The following is a 15,946-nucleotide window of genomic DNA, read 5'->3' as shown; positions in this document are numbered from 1 at the left end:
ACTTAGAAAAAATGAAAGGACAAGAGGGAATCTTCCAGTGGTTTGTTGCCAAAGAAAGCGAACTCTTTCCTTCACAATATACTTGTTCTTGGCAGGAATGTTTTGAGAATGAACAAGGGAACATGTGCCAAATATTCTGAGCTCTTGAAGAAATGAAAGCTCTCTCTAGTAATCTGAAGGCGTGATATACTTTAACTCTCACATTCTAACCAAAAGCGACCTGGGACTTGGCAGCACTTTTCAGCTCTTTGCTGACTCCAGACATCCTGGAGCTCTACAAAGCCACATGCCTTTAGTTAATTTTTCTCTCTTAAACATCAGAACAATCATGATGCTGTTGTAGTTTTCCATCTAAAGATTACACAGACTGTAACTGTTAATAGTGCTGTGACTAAAAGCCATCATCTAAAGCCTCTCCCACCTAGCTCACAAACACGAACTGACCTTTCATTTGCCACTACTGCTACTTTTTGCAATCTGCTTCTTAGACTCACAGTTATCACAAAACAACTTCTTCAAGAGTCCCTTCTCTCATTTTGATGGCTGCAGACCAACCACTCTGCATTGCTGTCTACCTCTCTAAATTACAATACCCTCTGATCAAACAGTAGTCACCCAAGATGCAGACACTAATAAACCATTCAGGGTACATTCAGGCCTTGACTTATTAAAACCACATAATAATGAGTCTAATGCTAATCTATAGATCTAATTTTCAAAGTACTAAAAAGAAAATGGCCTGTATATATTTGTATATGAATATATAATATAATATGTATATATTTGTTGGTTTTAAATTATATATATGGGCTAATACGTAATTATGAAACAAATCTGCAAAACAGAAATTTTAAAAGACCAAGATAAAGAGCTTTTACAATTTTCCCTCCATATCTTACAGACTGTACATTGTATGCCCTTCTTCAGAAACTGCTGATTTAAAGAACCACTATATTCTAGCCTAAGTATCCTTTCTCTAACACACATCATTATTAGGTTGGAGGCTGCTTTAGGTTCAAACTTGTATGGACAGATTGACTGGGAGGGGGTCTGTGAGATCTAATTCAGAGGGTCTTACTCTATGGCTCCCAAGAAACTACAACACACTAAGGTAATTATTTACTGATCAGCTATGCCCGAAGCCCCGTGCTCTGCAAGATCTCTGGGAGAGCCACTGTTACTGTACCCCTCCTGGAGGAAGCACCAAAGAGCATGTGTGTGAGGCCTGACTTCTACTCTTGAAGAATCTAGACATTAGAAATACAAAAACACTTAAGCAAGGTAACACTAATAAGTGGTGATGGTTAACAAGAAAAGTGCTCAGAATCCCCACCATGGGCAACTTGTAGATTCCAGGACAGGCAGAAAGATGGAGACAAAGACAGTCATCAGCCTGTGGTTCTCAAAGCAAATCATTTAATTAACCTCTGAAAATCAGGAAGCTCTGTCCTCTAAGGTCAGGGCCATTATTTAAGGCTATGGCAGCAGGCTAGCTCAAGGAGCCTGAGGGGCCTCAGACCAGCTACTCGAGAAGAAGTGCAACAAGCTGAACTTGGTGACCTTTAATGTCCACGGTGAGAAATTTCAACTTTCCTTCAGGCTTTTTAGATGACCTGCATATTGCATTAACTTCCTTCCAAATCAGAAATTCTCAATCTTTTTCTAGTTAGGAGGGATGTATGCACCTAAAAGAAGCCCTGAAAATGTGAGCCTGAGTGCTCAATGTCTTGCTTATCATTCCACTTATGGAGACCTAAAAACATTACCTTCAGCTCCTATTGTAACACTGATAAGCAACAAAGAAAGTGATCAACATAAAATCAATCAATGAAGCTAGGTATGGCAATGCATTTTGGTACTTCTAATCTACTCTTTTCTGCCTAAAATACCTACTGATGTGTTATCAACACTATCTAATGACTGGCCACTGTACACACATAATCTTTAATGATAAGATTATAAGAGCAGCTACCATTATTGAAGATCTATAATATGAGCTTTATATGTATTATTTCTTTTCTTACATCAACCTATGAGATTTATCTCCTCATTTGACAGATGAAGAACAAATTTTGAGATGTTAACCTATTAAAATCACATTTTGTAAGTGGCGGCTAGGCTAGGGTCTAAAACCATATCTGCCTCTAGAACTCATATTTTAAAAACTACATCATGCTATATTTCCAAATCTGTTTCTCTTTCTCATATTTCTTCACATTTCATTCAATGATATGCTTCATACTGTCCAGTTAGGAGTATAGGTAATTACAAAATGTGATAAAAAGTAACATTATGTAGTAGAAAACAACACAGGCTTTAGGAGCCGAAGGCTCTGTGTTCAAGTACTGGTTCTATTACTTACTAGCAATATTACTCTAGGAAATTCACTTAACTTTCTGAGTGCCTGTTTTTGTCATCTGTGAAAGAAGAATAGCCATCTTGCAGAACTGTTCTGAAGATTAACAGTTCATGTATATAAAGACTGAATGGTGCCTGGTAATGTAGTAATAAGCATGCGATAACTGCTATTATTATTTCTAGACACACAAAATAGTATGGAAGCAGAATGGATGAAACAGATCTGCCTAGAAGATGAAGGACACAAGTACACCATATTCAGGAAGGGTTCCTACTAGTGTCAGTGTCTAAGATGAAAGCATGAATCTCTTTCCTAAATCTCTCAGGATGACCCAGTGTACTTGAGACTCACTCCTTGACTGCTACCTGAACATGCTGGTAGTGCTAACAGTAAGCCCTGCCCTGAGAGCCAAGACTGTAAGGAAAAAAGAAAGATTAAAGTACACTGTATGTGTGAAGCGTTGGGCCTGAAATCAAAGCTCTCTAAATGTTTTCAAGCTTGTGGCTGGAACGGGTAAGAAGATGGCTCTTGGACTTCCCACTGGCTAAGCAGGATGCTCTGTCTCACTCCAGGGCACAGTTCTCTTCTATCTCAATCAGGAACTACCCAGTGGAGCTTGGGTACTGGGCACAGGAGGGATGAGAGCACGTCAGGACTATCTCACACAACCTGCCTCAAAATTGGTCATTTGGAACAGGAGTAAAATTAAGTTCCTCAGAGTTCAGCGCCTGGATGTTACTTTGAAACCATGCACGGACAGGCCTGTTTGAGGTTAGCGTCAAAACTATGAGCATTTAGGATTCTTGGCCAGTTTCTGGCGGCTCCACAGCCGCCTGGGCCAAGTGTCCAAACCGGGCAGGAGTGCAGCGTTGCCCTTGGTGGCATCAGGAGCGGCAGGCACACCTTCCACGGCTTTCTGAGCAGCGGTGTGAGGACCAGCAGAGAGAAAAGGTTCTATATTTCACAAGTCACCATTATCTGCCTCCCCACTTCCCCATCCTCATCATCTTTTTCTTTTTTTAATATGTATTGACACATTAGTTGTCTAGCTCTTCATAGTGAATGTTTTTTAGATCTGACATTTCTACTGACTTGCAATTTGAACTTTAGTGTTATTACTGAAAATTGTCTCCGAGTTTGATAAACTCTTTCCCCAATGATGTTAACTATTTTTCAATGAACAGATTTACTACCAGTCTGTGAGTTATAGAGTCTTGAATGAAAAATGAAAAAATATTTTTGACTAATTAGATACCTATAATAATTGAACATATAAATACTGTTTACAGTGGAAGAGTTTTGTTTTGTTTTATTTTGTTTTGTTTTAATAAGCAGAATTTCAAGAAAGAATGTTTGGTAAGATTTGAAACTTACAAACTCTTGAAGTATCATTTAATATTAACCTCTCAAAGGTTTTCCCTTTAAAATATGCAGTTAACTTTTTTCCCTATTTATTCATGAGAAATTAGATCTTATGAATTGGAAGAAAATACATTTAATGTCAAAGAAATAAATAAGCCCCTCTATTTGTTGCAGCTTATTGTTTCTTGAAATGAATTACCTGAACAGCCAAAAAGTTAAAAAAAAAGTTCTCGGTGATTTAAAAAAAAACAAAAACTACGAGCAGTTTAAAGGCGCTGAGGTCTCAGTGTGAGTCTACACAGAGATAGTTTGGTGCTATTTCTGCTGGGGCGTTAAAAGGACTTTTTAAGTTATGAAAAACACTTCGCGGCCTTTAGAAAAACAATATAATTATTCTGACTCTTCCAAATACAACCCTTAAAATAACTTTAAATAGCAAGCAGCATTATTTAAAAAGGCAAATATGGCTTAAAATAAATTAAGCTCCAGGGTAAGGGAGCAATGGGCATTATGAGCGCTCTTTAGAGAGCTACAAGATTCATGACTTCATGCTTAATATAAATGTCACAAATACACAAAGATTTTTTTTTTTGAGGACTCTTTGTATCTGGAAAAGAATGATTTCAGTACACCCCATGGTTTTAAGACGAATGAAAGAAGATAATTTTCTACAATTATTAGGATACTATAGTAGTCAAGTTAAAACACTGATTATCTATACAACAACTTCTTTTGTCCTCCAGCCTCCATTATATAAATAATGTTTTTATTTTTTTCAGTAGGTCTAAGACTTAGACAAATTAGCCATATGCTAGAAACTAGGCAGTGATTTGGATTTTCTGTAATGGTTCAGGTCTTAATAATATTCTTCACACATTAGGAAGCAGGTAAATTCTGATGTCCACTTTCTTGGTTCTAGCTCCCAGCATTAACTCAATCTGACCTCCAACAGCACACACCACTGACCTCTACTCACATTCCACTCCTAATACTAAGCACATAATACATCACTTCACAAATGATGGAAGAAATTAGAGAGTACTCTGGCAAGGACACTATATTAAAGCCAGTAGCTAATGCCTGTGAATAATTCAGGTAAGAATGAGTCCAAGATAAGAATGATGTACGTACCTGTACCACAGGATCTTTTGGTTGGTGTGATTAACGAGACATGAGCTGTATCTGTGCATGGCCCACCTAGAAACAGAAAGGCAGGCACATCAGTCAGGACATACCCTTTATGTGCCCACAGCTGCTATCTTTAGAGAAACGTAAAGAGGTAAGGACCAACCTGTAAATATGCATAAGGAGAGGTAGCAGGAAAGATGGAGGTGGTGGTGGTTCAGTAATTTAATCTACAGACCCATATTCTTTCTACATTATAACATGCTTTTCATAAAAAATAATCAAGACTCACATAATGTTAAGATGTTAAAGGACAAAATTTTAACTAGAATTCTGATCTGGTTAAGAGTAAATTACCCATAAGTTTGAAGAGATGAGCCTGTTCACAGAATAAGCAGGAGTGCCCTTTCCTATATTTATCTCAGTGGTCACCCTACCTTTGAATTTATTGTAAAACTGACCTTATTTAAAAGGGGGGTATTTCCTAAAGAACAAACTGCTTGCCAGAAGAAATAATTATTTTAATATATAAAGACAGCACTGCTGACTATGGAAGAATATCTAGTTTAACTGTAAGAATATGGTATGAAAAGGGCCTTCATAGAATCATTTTGGGCCCAGAGGTCTGATGGAGAGGTATAATTCAAGAGTATGCAAGAGATATAGTCAGTCAGTGGGTAAAGGCTTGAAAAGCAATCGTTCTATTCTGCAGAATCAGGACCATCAACAAATTCTTAAGTTGATAAGATAAGATAACTATGCCCTACCTGCTGAAATAGAAGTTACCGTATAAACATGAAGACCATCAGTTCTTGACATACCCTGGGAGGGGCAGTGGTGATGATAATTAAGGAAAGGACACACAGGCAAATGTTACACATATATTTCGAAAAGGCTCCCCAGGTGACTATAACTAGCAAAGGGAAAAATGATTACCTAGCATAGCTGTATATCACCTATGACAAGACTTCATATCATGAAGTTACTTATCAAAAAGGAAAGAAAGATGAAAGAACTTGGAGACCTGTTCCTTGAGTTTATGCCACCAAGATCCACGGATTTAGGGGCCCTGAGATCCCACCTAAGATCATCATTAGTTTACTGTTTCCTATACTCAGGCCATAACAGCAGCAAACCTTAGTGTGTGTAAGACCCAGGGGAAAATAGGAAAAGAGAGGAAAACTAAGTAAGTGTGTTGTTAATGTCAAAGAGCACTTAGCAAATACCTACTATGTGCCACCACGGGTGTGCTCAAGGAGCTTATAATCTTGTTAGAAAGACAAAATCTGCATATTTAAACAAAGAACAATACCTGACAGCAGTAAAGAACCAGATGGAAAATGATCAAGTGCCAAAGAATATGGAACAAGTAATAAATGCTAAATGTAATCAGGAAAGAGGATATTCATCATTGGCTGGCATCACCTGAAAATACTCCTCAAGAATTTTAAAATGAGGCAGGAACAAATTAAAAGTTAGAAAGACCAAAAGAGCAGGGCAATTCAATTGAAAAATTTTCTACAAATGTCGCATTCACCAGAGAAAGCTTAACACACTAAAATTCCAGAGGTCCAAAGGGGCACCTGTAACATGAAAATAAGCAACATGGGGAGACAATGAGCTGCAAGAAAACCTAATACAAACCCCACATCCTTGAAATCCTCTGGGCACTATCATCCGTAACTCCATAAAATGCTGTAACTCCTGCTTCTATATGCATTTTGGTTTGGTTGGATTGTTTGTTTGGGGGCCTTTTTTGTTGTTAAATGAAACATTCTTATTTCTGGGACTATAAGTAGTTAAATCCTGCAACTACTCTCTTCTCACTGAGTAATCCTGGATAAGAGAGCCTCAGTTTCTTTAACAAAAAATGGGGATAGTAGAAGTGTCCATAAGCCACAGTGCTAATGAGATGAGCTGTACAAAAAGACTTCATACACTATAAAGCTTTGTATTATGTATCTTCACTTTCTCTCCCACTAGATTTTATGATCCCAAGGGTCAAGACCCACTCCATCACCTACTCTTGGGTCATGACTATATGGACAAAGGACACTTAATGGTGTTCATTTAGTGACCACTACAAGCCTCTTTACTGAATCAGGAGAGTAATGTACATTTTTTTAAAACCCCTTTTTATTGAAGCTTAACAGAAAGAGAATGAAATACTAGAATGAAGTGCACAAATCTTAAATACATACCCTGAAGGGTTTTAATATATACACACTTGTATAACGGTCATCAAATATTAGAACATTTTAGAAAAATATTAGAACATTTCCATAATCCAGAAAGTTCAAGGGAGCATTTTAAAAGTACAGAGTCCCAGATTCTGACTCAGAAATGTTGATGTAATAGGCTGGGATGGGCACAGGAAGAGATTAGTGTACATTTTCAAGCCTGCTGAGCACAATGCAAATATTAACAGCCCAGTTAGTTACAATCTCTGATAACACTTTTAACTCCCAGCTCAATATATAGCCAAGATCATGAGTTCATGCAACATCATGAGCCACACAAAACACAAGAGTCAGTAATAGTTTAACTGCCAGAATACTTTTTTAAAGAGGACATGAAATAATTCATCCAGTAAAATTATAAGAGAGAGAAACTGGTTAAATCAAAACCCCTAAAGAAATCTGGTTGGGACTCATGAATTAACACACCCATGTTTACAAATGCAATCTTTATCTCATCTGTAGGTTAAGAGTAGTGTACCCTTTTGAAAATTCCTAATGAATGAATTTCTGTAGGTTTTGGCAAATATGCAAATAACTTTAAGGCTACCTAGCATATCTCAACATGCATCCTCATGAAAGTGTTCTCCAGAGAGCTTGTTAAACTAACAACCCAATCCAATGTATTCACTACATTACAGTAAAGTACAAATAGAACCATAGTCGAGCCAAAACAAATTGACAGCAAGAGTAACTGGCAGTGATAATATATCCCAGCTTTGATAATTGGACAATATTATAAACAGAGAGCTTAGAATTAAGTTTGGTCTGGCAGACTATAACCTACGGAACTCTTTAAAATCCAGAATAGATGTACATGAGCACTACACATATATTCTACACTACTTGTGCTGTCATATAATATCCCTATACTTTCAAATAAAAGGAGTAGCCACAGGAGATTATGATATCCACCCTTATACAATTAATTATAAATCAACTCTGTTAAAATGAATGCAGGAAATTAAAGGCCACTCAAGGGGAACCTTTTCAGGTTTTTGTCCAAGAGCAGAAAAATGTAACAGGAGTCCTATGTGGGTATAGCAAACAAAGTAATTTTGAGAGTGGAAGGTAAGGGTCAAAGTCAAGGCATGTGTTCCATCAAAGAATGGAGCTGGCTAATGCCTGAGAGAAGAGCTGGCATATGGTCACATAAATCACTGTAAACTCTGCTCCTATTTTTGGCCTTCGTTCCTTTTCTTTCCAAGCAGCAGGGGGGACAGTGCTAATAACTGAATAGCAAGATGAAGAAGCCTCTTCATGACTGAGTTCTACAGGTGAAAGTAGGGATGTAGTGTGTGTGCACACACGTGTGCATGTGCATGTGCATGTATGTGTGTGTATGATGGGATCCAGGCTGGGAAAATAAACGCATTTCTAAGAACAGAACAACTCACACCATTACCCTCTAGCCTATATTAGTAGCAACTGAGTTTAGAACAGTGCAAGTTTGGGGTTGTTAAATATTAAAAATAAAATCACAGCTAAAGTTTCTTGCTTAATATGAAAGGCTCTCTAGGAATTCTGAACCAGATGGTATCAAGATTAATCAACCTGAACTTTTAGCCAATCACCATGAGTGCTTTCTGCTTTCTTTTGCTAAAGCAAAGTTAAATATCTGAACTTCAAGTTTCTTCATTATCTGAAGATATTTAATAACAGACTATCATTTTTCATTTCGTATTACATTCAGGACTTTTCTTAAGTTCCAACAATTCAGAATCTGGAATTGCAAGTAAATAATGTCTCAGGTAGCTTGTGGTTTGTGACCGTAAGTCTGAATACTCTATTTTGTCTTCTAGGGATGTTTCTATTCTTGTATTAAAGGTGTCACACATAATGCAGGACTATGGATCGCATTTGCAATTCCACATGAGAGCCATGAAATGAACATTTTCAGCTGTATTCCCAACAACTAGAAATTTTTATAGCTTTTGCAACAGGGTAGTGGATTTTCTTGGGGAAACAGTACTGATTTCAACCCTGTAAAGTTGAAGACAGGAGTCAAATCTGCATACTAATCTACTTCACTATAACCTGCAAAACCAGAAGGACTGAATAAAGGTATTTCGTTAACTATCAATGTTCACATTTCAAGCTGAAGTGGCAGGAATCTTAATTTTTCTTTTTCAGCCTCCTGTAGAGTTACTGAGCATGTCAAAAAAACCCTGAACTGCCAATGTACTAGTCAATCCAATAGACAGACTGGTTAAAGACTGTGACTCAGTTGAAAGAAGAGAACACAGGTGTGAAGGGCAGTTGCACTTATGCTCATGATAATCTTAAGTACTCAAAACATAAGGCTGAGTAAATACAGAAAAATAGTATTTCTCTTTAACCTTGAAAATAGAGATGAACAATCTACCCAGAAAGGTTTTGTTAAAACAGCTGTGGTAAGTGGTTTTATTTGGCTCCTAGTTCCACAAGCCCTCATTGGCTGCAGTTGTATCATGTGCTAAACCACATCAATTAGGAAAAATGGACTGTCAAGGAGTCAGTCAGCTTAAAATTGCCAGAAGCTCAATAACCAAACAAATATTCTACTATCAGCTCTTTCATGGTAACTGCAAAACATTATTACACAAAAACAGTCATCCCTTTTGCAGATTTATAAGACTTCAATATTCTTGCTTAATTAACATGACATTTACATAACAGTATCTAATTAATTTCCAACTAAAGGCACTGTGGGCTAATTAGAAATGCATCATCCTTTTTTAACCAGCTTGTCAATTCCACTCTACATAATCTGTACATTGTTTACCTTTGCAGCATCTCACTTTTCCAGGCTCGCTGTTGAAAAGGTGATTTCAGAAAACAGATGCAAGAGCCACAGTTGTCCCCCTAATCTAAAGATTCATAATATCATATGGACTATTTTTTGATGAGGCATCTTTTAAAAAAATCTATGCAATGGAGATAGTGAAATAAACTATTCTACACTGTCTCCTGATGTGGTCATATTAAGAATGCAAAACTATCTTAAAAATATTCAAAGAATCCATATTTTTTCAACAATAAGACATTCCTTCTTTAAAAGACTTCAACATACACGTGGAGACTTAAAATAGTAAACAGTAATAAATGAACATCAGGAACAGATGAGAATACACAAGAAAATAAGTCGTCTCTTCAGAAAAGAAAGCCCTATCCTCCAACTTCACCCTAAACCTTCAATTCATAAACTGTTTTAATCAGAAAAGACACATCTAATCTGTCTACATGATTGGGTTTGAAAAGCACCATCGATTAAAAACAAGGATACATAAAGATTAAGGAGTGAGAATCTAAGTTTACAGAAAATCTTCAGCCCAGATAATAGCCCTCCGATTTCTCCAAATGAAACTTCCAAATTAAACCATTTACAAAGCTTGTTACAGAATCTAAGCATTAATCTCTCAGTCAGAAGTTCTAATCCTAACTCATTGCCTGATATCTTACACCATTTAGATCTAAATTAGGGATTCATGAGAAAGGGATTTCCAAAGTGGGTAAGAGTTGCTATTGGTAGCTCTCTGTTTTGCTCATAAAGGGCTTCTCAACAAAATTTCACTACTATTCTACCCCCACTCCCCTAAATAATTATAGCTGAGCAGTTCTGCAAATAGTGTGTGTGTTTGTGTGTGTGTGTATGTGTGAGCATGCTTATTAGCCTATTTGTTCAATAGAAACAAAATTTAAAATTCTCCCACCTTCCCCAAGGAACAACCCCACAAACAAAATGAAATAGGGAGTGCTTTCCATTTGCCCAGTAATGACAGATTCTCTTACAATAGGGTGGACATCCTTACTGGGGCCAGGGGATGTGTTTTGGAAGAAATGCTCTCTTCTGACCCAGAACTGGCCTTAATGGCATGAGTCTCAGGGTAGTGGCCAAGCCTTAAGCATTCTAGTACTCTAGCACATTAGGTATTCAAAATATGTTTTTTACTATTGAATGAAAATGACCCAGGCCAGAATCAATTATTAAACATACATAGCTATTCAGAAGGGAAACTGAACTATTAGTAAACAGCTGGTTTTCAGCATATTTAGATGTTAATCTAGCATAGTAGTCCTCAAACATTTTGGTCTTAGGACCCTTTTACACTTAAAAATTATTAAGGATACAAAAGAGTTTTCAGTTATGTGGGTTGTATCTACTGATAACATACCTAGAAATTAAAACTGAAAAAAAAATTTTAATCTTCATTTAAAGTTAAGAAAAATAATTATATGTCAACATAAAAACATTGTTTTATGAAAAGTAACTACAAATTTTTTTAAAATGTGTGCAGCCTGGCTTAAAGGAAGAAATTGGGGTTTTCATAACTGCATTCAGTCTTTTACAGTGTATTGCTTATATGATGCATATGAAGAAGAACCACCTTCACACAGATATATATAAGTCAGAAAAGGAAAGGATCCAGTGGACCCCATGAATAGGTCCTGGGAACCTCTACAGGTTCATAGAAAACACTTTGAGAACCACTGGTACAGAACAAAACAGGTTAATATAATTTCCTATTTTCCACACTTTGCTCACATGCCAACTGACTTAATCCAGTCTTGCAGAGACCAATCAACAGACTAGTATAAATAATACTAAAAGGTTTGCCTATTCTCAACAAAATGTTGATATTTAAATAAATAAGGCCAAGAGACAATGGAATAAACTCTACAGTTATAATTTCAACCCAAGACATTCTATTTCTGCTGCTTTTGAGTAAAACATGTTTCATGGAACTCAAAGGATTCTAAGCAGTTAAATCTGTTTAATTTCAGTTTTTCAGATGCAACCTCTTACCTAGAGACCTTATGACTAAAACAGTTTCCCATATATTAAGGTACTGACAAAGAGTCACCACCAATAACTCCAAAATGTGCTAAAGCCCAATAGCAATTAACACTGAAATTCTAAGACACCATCATCTTGAGGTTCAAACCTGAAGAACCCTTTTTTGAGGTCAAAATATCACCTGCCTAATGGAGTCAGTTCTAGTTTTAGATACTTTTGTTTCTCTCTGTGACAAAGCGTATTTAATATGGATATGAAATCAGGAGCTGTCAGTTCTCCAATTTAGATCTCAGTTCTTACTATTTACAGGCTTAACTAAGGCCCAACTCAGATTTCTATATTTGCATTTTACCATCAACATGAGCATGAATCTCATAACAACATTAATGAAGAAACCACTCAGCATTAGAAGAGCTTTTATTTTTTTGATATCGTCAGCTATCAAGAGTGTTTTCATAAATCTCAGCCTGTGTCAGCAACTGAAAGGCTGCAATGCTTTCCTCAGAAAGGGAAGTGACTTGTGCATATACTTCATAAGAGGCTTCAGAGAAAATAGAAAGATACATTCATTTAGGCCACAGGTATTGCCCCGTGGAAATTTAAAGTGAATTCTGAACATAGGTGCCGTTCTCTGACCCTTTGCTAGGCCTCTCCTATAAGCAGCTGAACACAGCTGGCAACATGTTCAAAGTGACAATGACTAAAAGGAATCTTAGTCCAACCTCCTTGTTTTATAGAAGTAAACACTAGCAGGTCTTAACAATAGAACCTTTCTTTGTAAATAATAGCTGAAAATGTCAAAATTATGTAAAAAAGTGCTTAAATGATACTTTGGAATTTTTAAAAAATTCCCTACCAATGTGACATCCTACTCTTTTAAACAAATCTAAAGAATCATCCTTTTGACAGATCCAAAAGTGAAATGGTTTATGAAGCAACAGAACATATGAACATAAAATGTAAAGTTTTATGTAGTCATTTTTTGGCATTGGCAGCTCTGAATTTTCAGAGAGAAGTTCACAAACACAATTAAAATATATTCACATAAGGTTAAAATAACTACTTCTAACATACCCAAATAGATGCACCTATTATAATACGATTTTTTCAGCTGAACACTTCTGTCATAATAAAGCTTAGATTTACTTTAAAATCAGCACAGTGTCACCTATTACCTGCATTAACACAAAATAAAAACAATATGACAACTTGCAAAGAGCTAAAGCTATGTGAAGTGTGGTTGTTGGCTGTGACCTTTACTTTCACAGCCAAGGATAGAGCATTTCATTTAATAAGAACATAAAAAAAATTTGCATTTGCAAAGAGGGGGCAGTGATGCTGCTGCTTCAAAATCTAGTATGAATATCAATAACTGTATAATCTCATAAGTGCCCGAGGAAACCTTTATGGGAAGCTAACCTTTCAGATTTGCAGACTTCTCAAGGAATCTCTGGATGTTTAAAGTTTCCTAGCCTTCCCTCTTGCAAAGGGAATCTTGAAGGGGAAAATTCAGGTGATAAAAGAAATACCCATGAGTAAAAACTGTTATCCACAAAAGGCAAGTGGCTATTTGCACAGTTTAAACAAACAGACAATCTCTCATCATACTAAAAGCTCTGTTAAAAGAGATGAATTGTTACCACAACAAGGCAACCAAATTTCAAAATCTGGTAGGGAAATTGTCTTTTTGAGTTTCATCATCGTGGGGTTTTTGAATGGTACAGAAAATAACAAAAGAATATTAAGAAACTACTCAAAATCAGGTTTAGGCAATGAAAGTCTGTCTCTCTTTAATGTATCAAAATACATGAAGTAGGCTCCAAAAAGTAAATTAGTAAACTTCTCTAAATATTTAAGTCAGTAAACATTTACTGAGTATTGCCTTGCTAAGCACTGTTCTAGATACTATGTGGCAGAGTAAAGCAGAATAAAATTAAGTCTCTGCTAATTCTGGGTTTCGCCTCTAAACTGGTAGAGAGATGACATGTCTAAGAGGTTAACCAAGACAATACGTGATTAGATGTTACAGGGAGGAAGTCAGGAATTCCTTGGATGAAGCAATCAGTGTGGATGAAATGGTTCTGAGGTGGGTTTTCAAGAGCATGAATAAAATTGGTAATATGAATGCCATGGTGTCTCCTGGGACAGCAAGAATCTGGTTTGGTTCAGAGCTGAGCCATCAGTGCTGGGAAAGATAGGCAGATAAGACACAACAAGGGTTCAGATTATGTGGGAGAAAGATGTCTGATAAAAGATTAAGAATCTGGATGGTCAAATAATTGGTGATGTGTCAATGGAAGAATTTCCTTTTTTGTGCAGCATGATATCAATGGGAGATTCATCTGACAAGTTTATAAACTAGGACAAGATCAGTAGTAAGAACCATCTAAAGATTATGGCTGTAATCCTATGAAAACACAATACTGGCAGTGACAACTTCCTAGATCTTTAATTTCTCCATTAAGCAAACACTAGAAAATCATAAACAAAGACAAATTAGGAAATATAAACGATATTAGAATAAATAAGATTTAGTTTGTGTACTTGGTTACAATATATATTTAAAGTTAAGCGCACCTTTAATACAAGAAATTTTAAAAAAAGAACACTATGTATAATTTCATTCCAATAAACTTAGAAATGTAGATGAAATAGATGTTTTTATAATATTAATTGCCAAAATTGACTTTGAATGATGTATAAAATATAAAAAGTCCAATATCAGACATCAGGCCAATCAGTTTTATGAATAAGCTCTTCAAGCTTTCAAAGAATAAATTATGTTACATCAGAATATAAGACAAAAAGCTGTGTTGAGGCATAGGAAAAGATGAAAGGCTTTCTATGAGATCAATGTAACTGATATTTAAACTAGACAGGAATAGCATGCCCATTACATATAAACACATACATACACAAAATTTACTCACTTACAAAACAGGTATAAAATTTTAAAGAAAATTAGCATTTTGAATCCATCAGTACACTGAAAGAACTAGTAGAGTTTATTCGAGGAAAGATGGTTTAACACTGGAAGTCTACTGAATAGAGAGATTACATATTAAAGGAGAAATCCACATGATTATCTCAACACATGCTAAAAAAGCATTTTATAAAATTCAACACTCCTCTCCAATCAAAAAAATCAGCAAGCTATAAATAGAAGTTTTTTAACCTGGTATCTACAAGAAACCTACAACAAATACAATATTTGTGTGTGAAATACTAATATATTTCAGATATACTAGTAACAAAAAGTAGTATCAGAGTTAGAAATAAAAAATATATGTATAAAGCTGTAAAGAAGAAATTCTAGCAAAAAATGTATAAAGCTTATATTAAGAAAATAATAAAGCTTTACTCAAGAATATTTAAGAAGGTTTGAATAAATGAAGACAAATGATATACCTACATGAGAAGGCCCAAAAATGTATTAAAATGTCACCTATTCCCAAATAAATCTACATAGTCAATGTAATCCCAATTAAAATCACACTGCAGGGGTACAGGATGTAGCTTAGTGGTACAGCTTAGCATGCACAAGGTCCTGGGTTTGAACCCCAGTACCTCCATTTGAAAATAAAAATTAAAAAATTAAATCACACTGTAATTTTTAATAGGATTTCACAAAATTCATCAAGAAGGGAAAATACAAAAAAACAGCCAAAAAATTTTAGAAAAAGATAAACTAAGTGGGAACTAGCTCTATCAGATATCAATACATATCACAAAGTTATTTTCTAGGCTCAGAAAATAAAATAGACAATTAGACCAATGGAACAAAATAAAAGAGCCAAAAAATATTTGTTTATATAATAATAATGGCACTTCCAACCAGGCCTCATTGATAAATGGTTTTGAGATAATTTGTTATCCATTTGAAAAAATAATAAAGGTAAATCCCCATACCCTGTGTTATATACCAAAAAATTCCAGATTGAATCAAGAGCTAAATATAAACTATAAATGTAATAAGAATATATAGAAAAAAATTTTATAACCCTATGATGGAGAAAGCCTTCTAAGAAAGACACAAATCTGGAAGACAAAAGATCAACAGATTTTAATTTTACAATTTGTAAGCTT

At 35.7% G+C, this 15,946-nt stretch overlaps 1 protein-coding gene across 1 annotated transcript in view; it reads right to left on the bottom strand.

Annotated features, from left to right (window-relative positions):
• The window catches only part of ZFAND3 (zinc finger AN1-type containing 3), a 287,031-nt gene that overhangs the window by 48,668 nt on the left and 222,417 nt on the right, over positions 1-15,946 (bottom strand). The window contains exon 4 of the mRNA XM_031434790.2: positions 4,853-4,918. Within this exon, the coding sequence (XP_031290650.1) occupies positions 4,853-4,918 (66 nt within the window). The remainder of the gene's footprint in view (positions 1-4,852; positions 4,919-15,946) is intronic.

This window comes from Camelus dromedarius, chromosome 19 (assembly GCF_036321535.1).
Source record: "Camelus dromedarius isolate mCamDro1 chromosome 19, mCamDro1.pat, whole genome shotgun sequence".
Lineage (NCBI taxonomy): Eukaryota > Metazoa > Chordata > Mammalia > Artiodactyla > Camelidae > Camelus > Camelus dromedarius.
The sequence above is the reverse complement of the archived record's forward strand: the minus strand, read 5'-3'. Positions and strand labels throughout refer to the sequence as shown.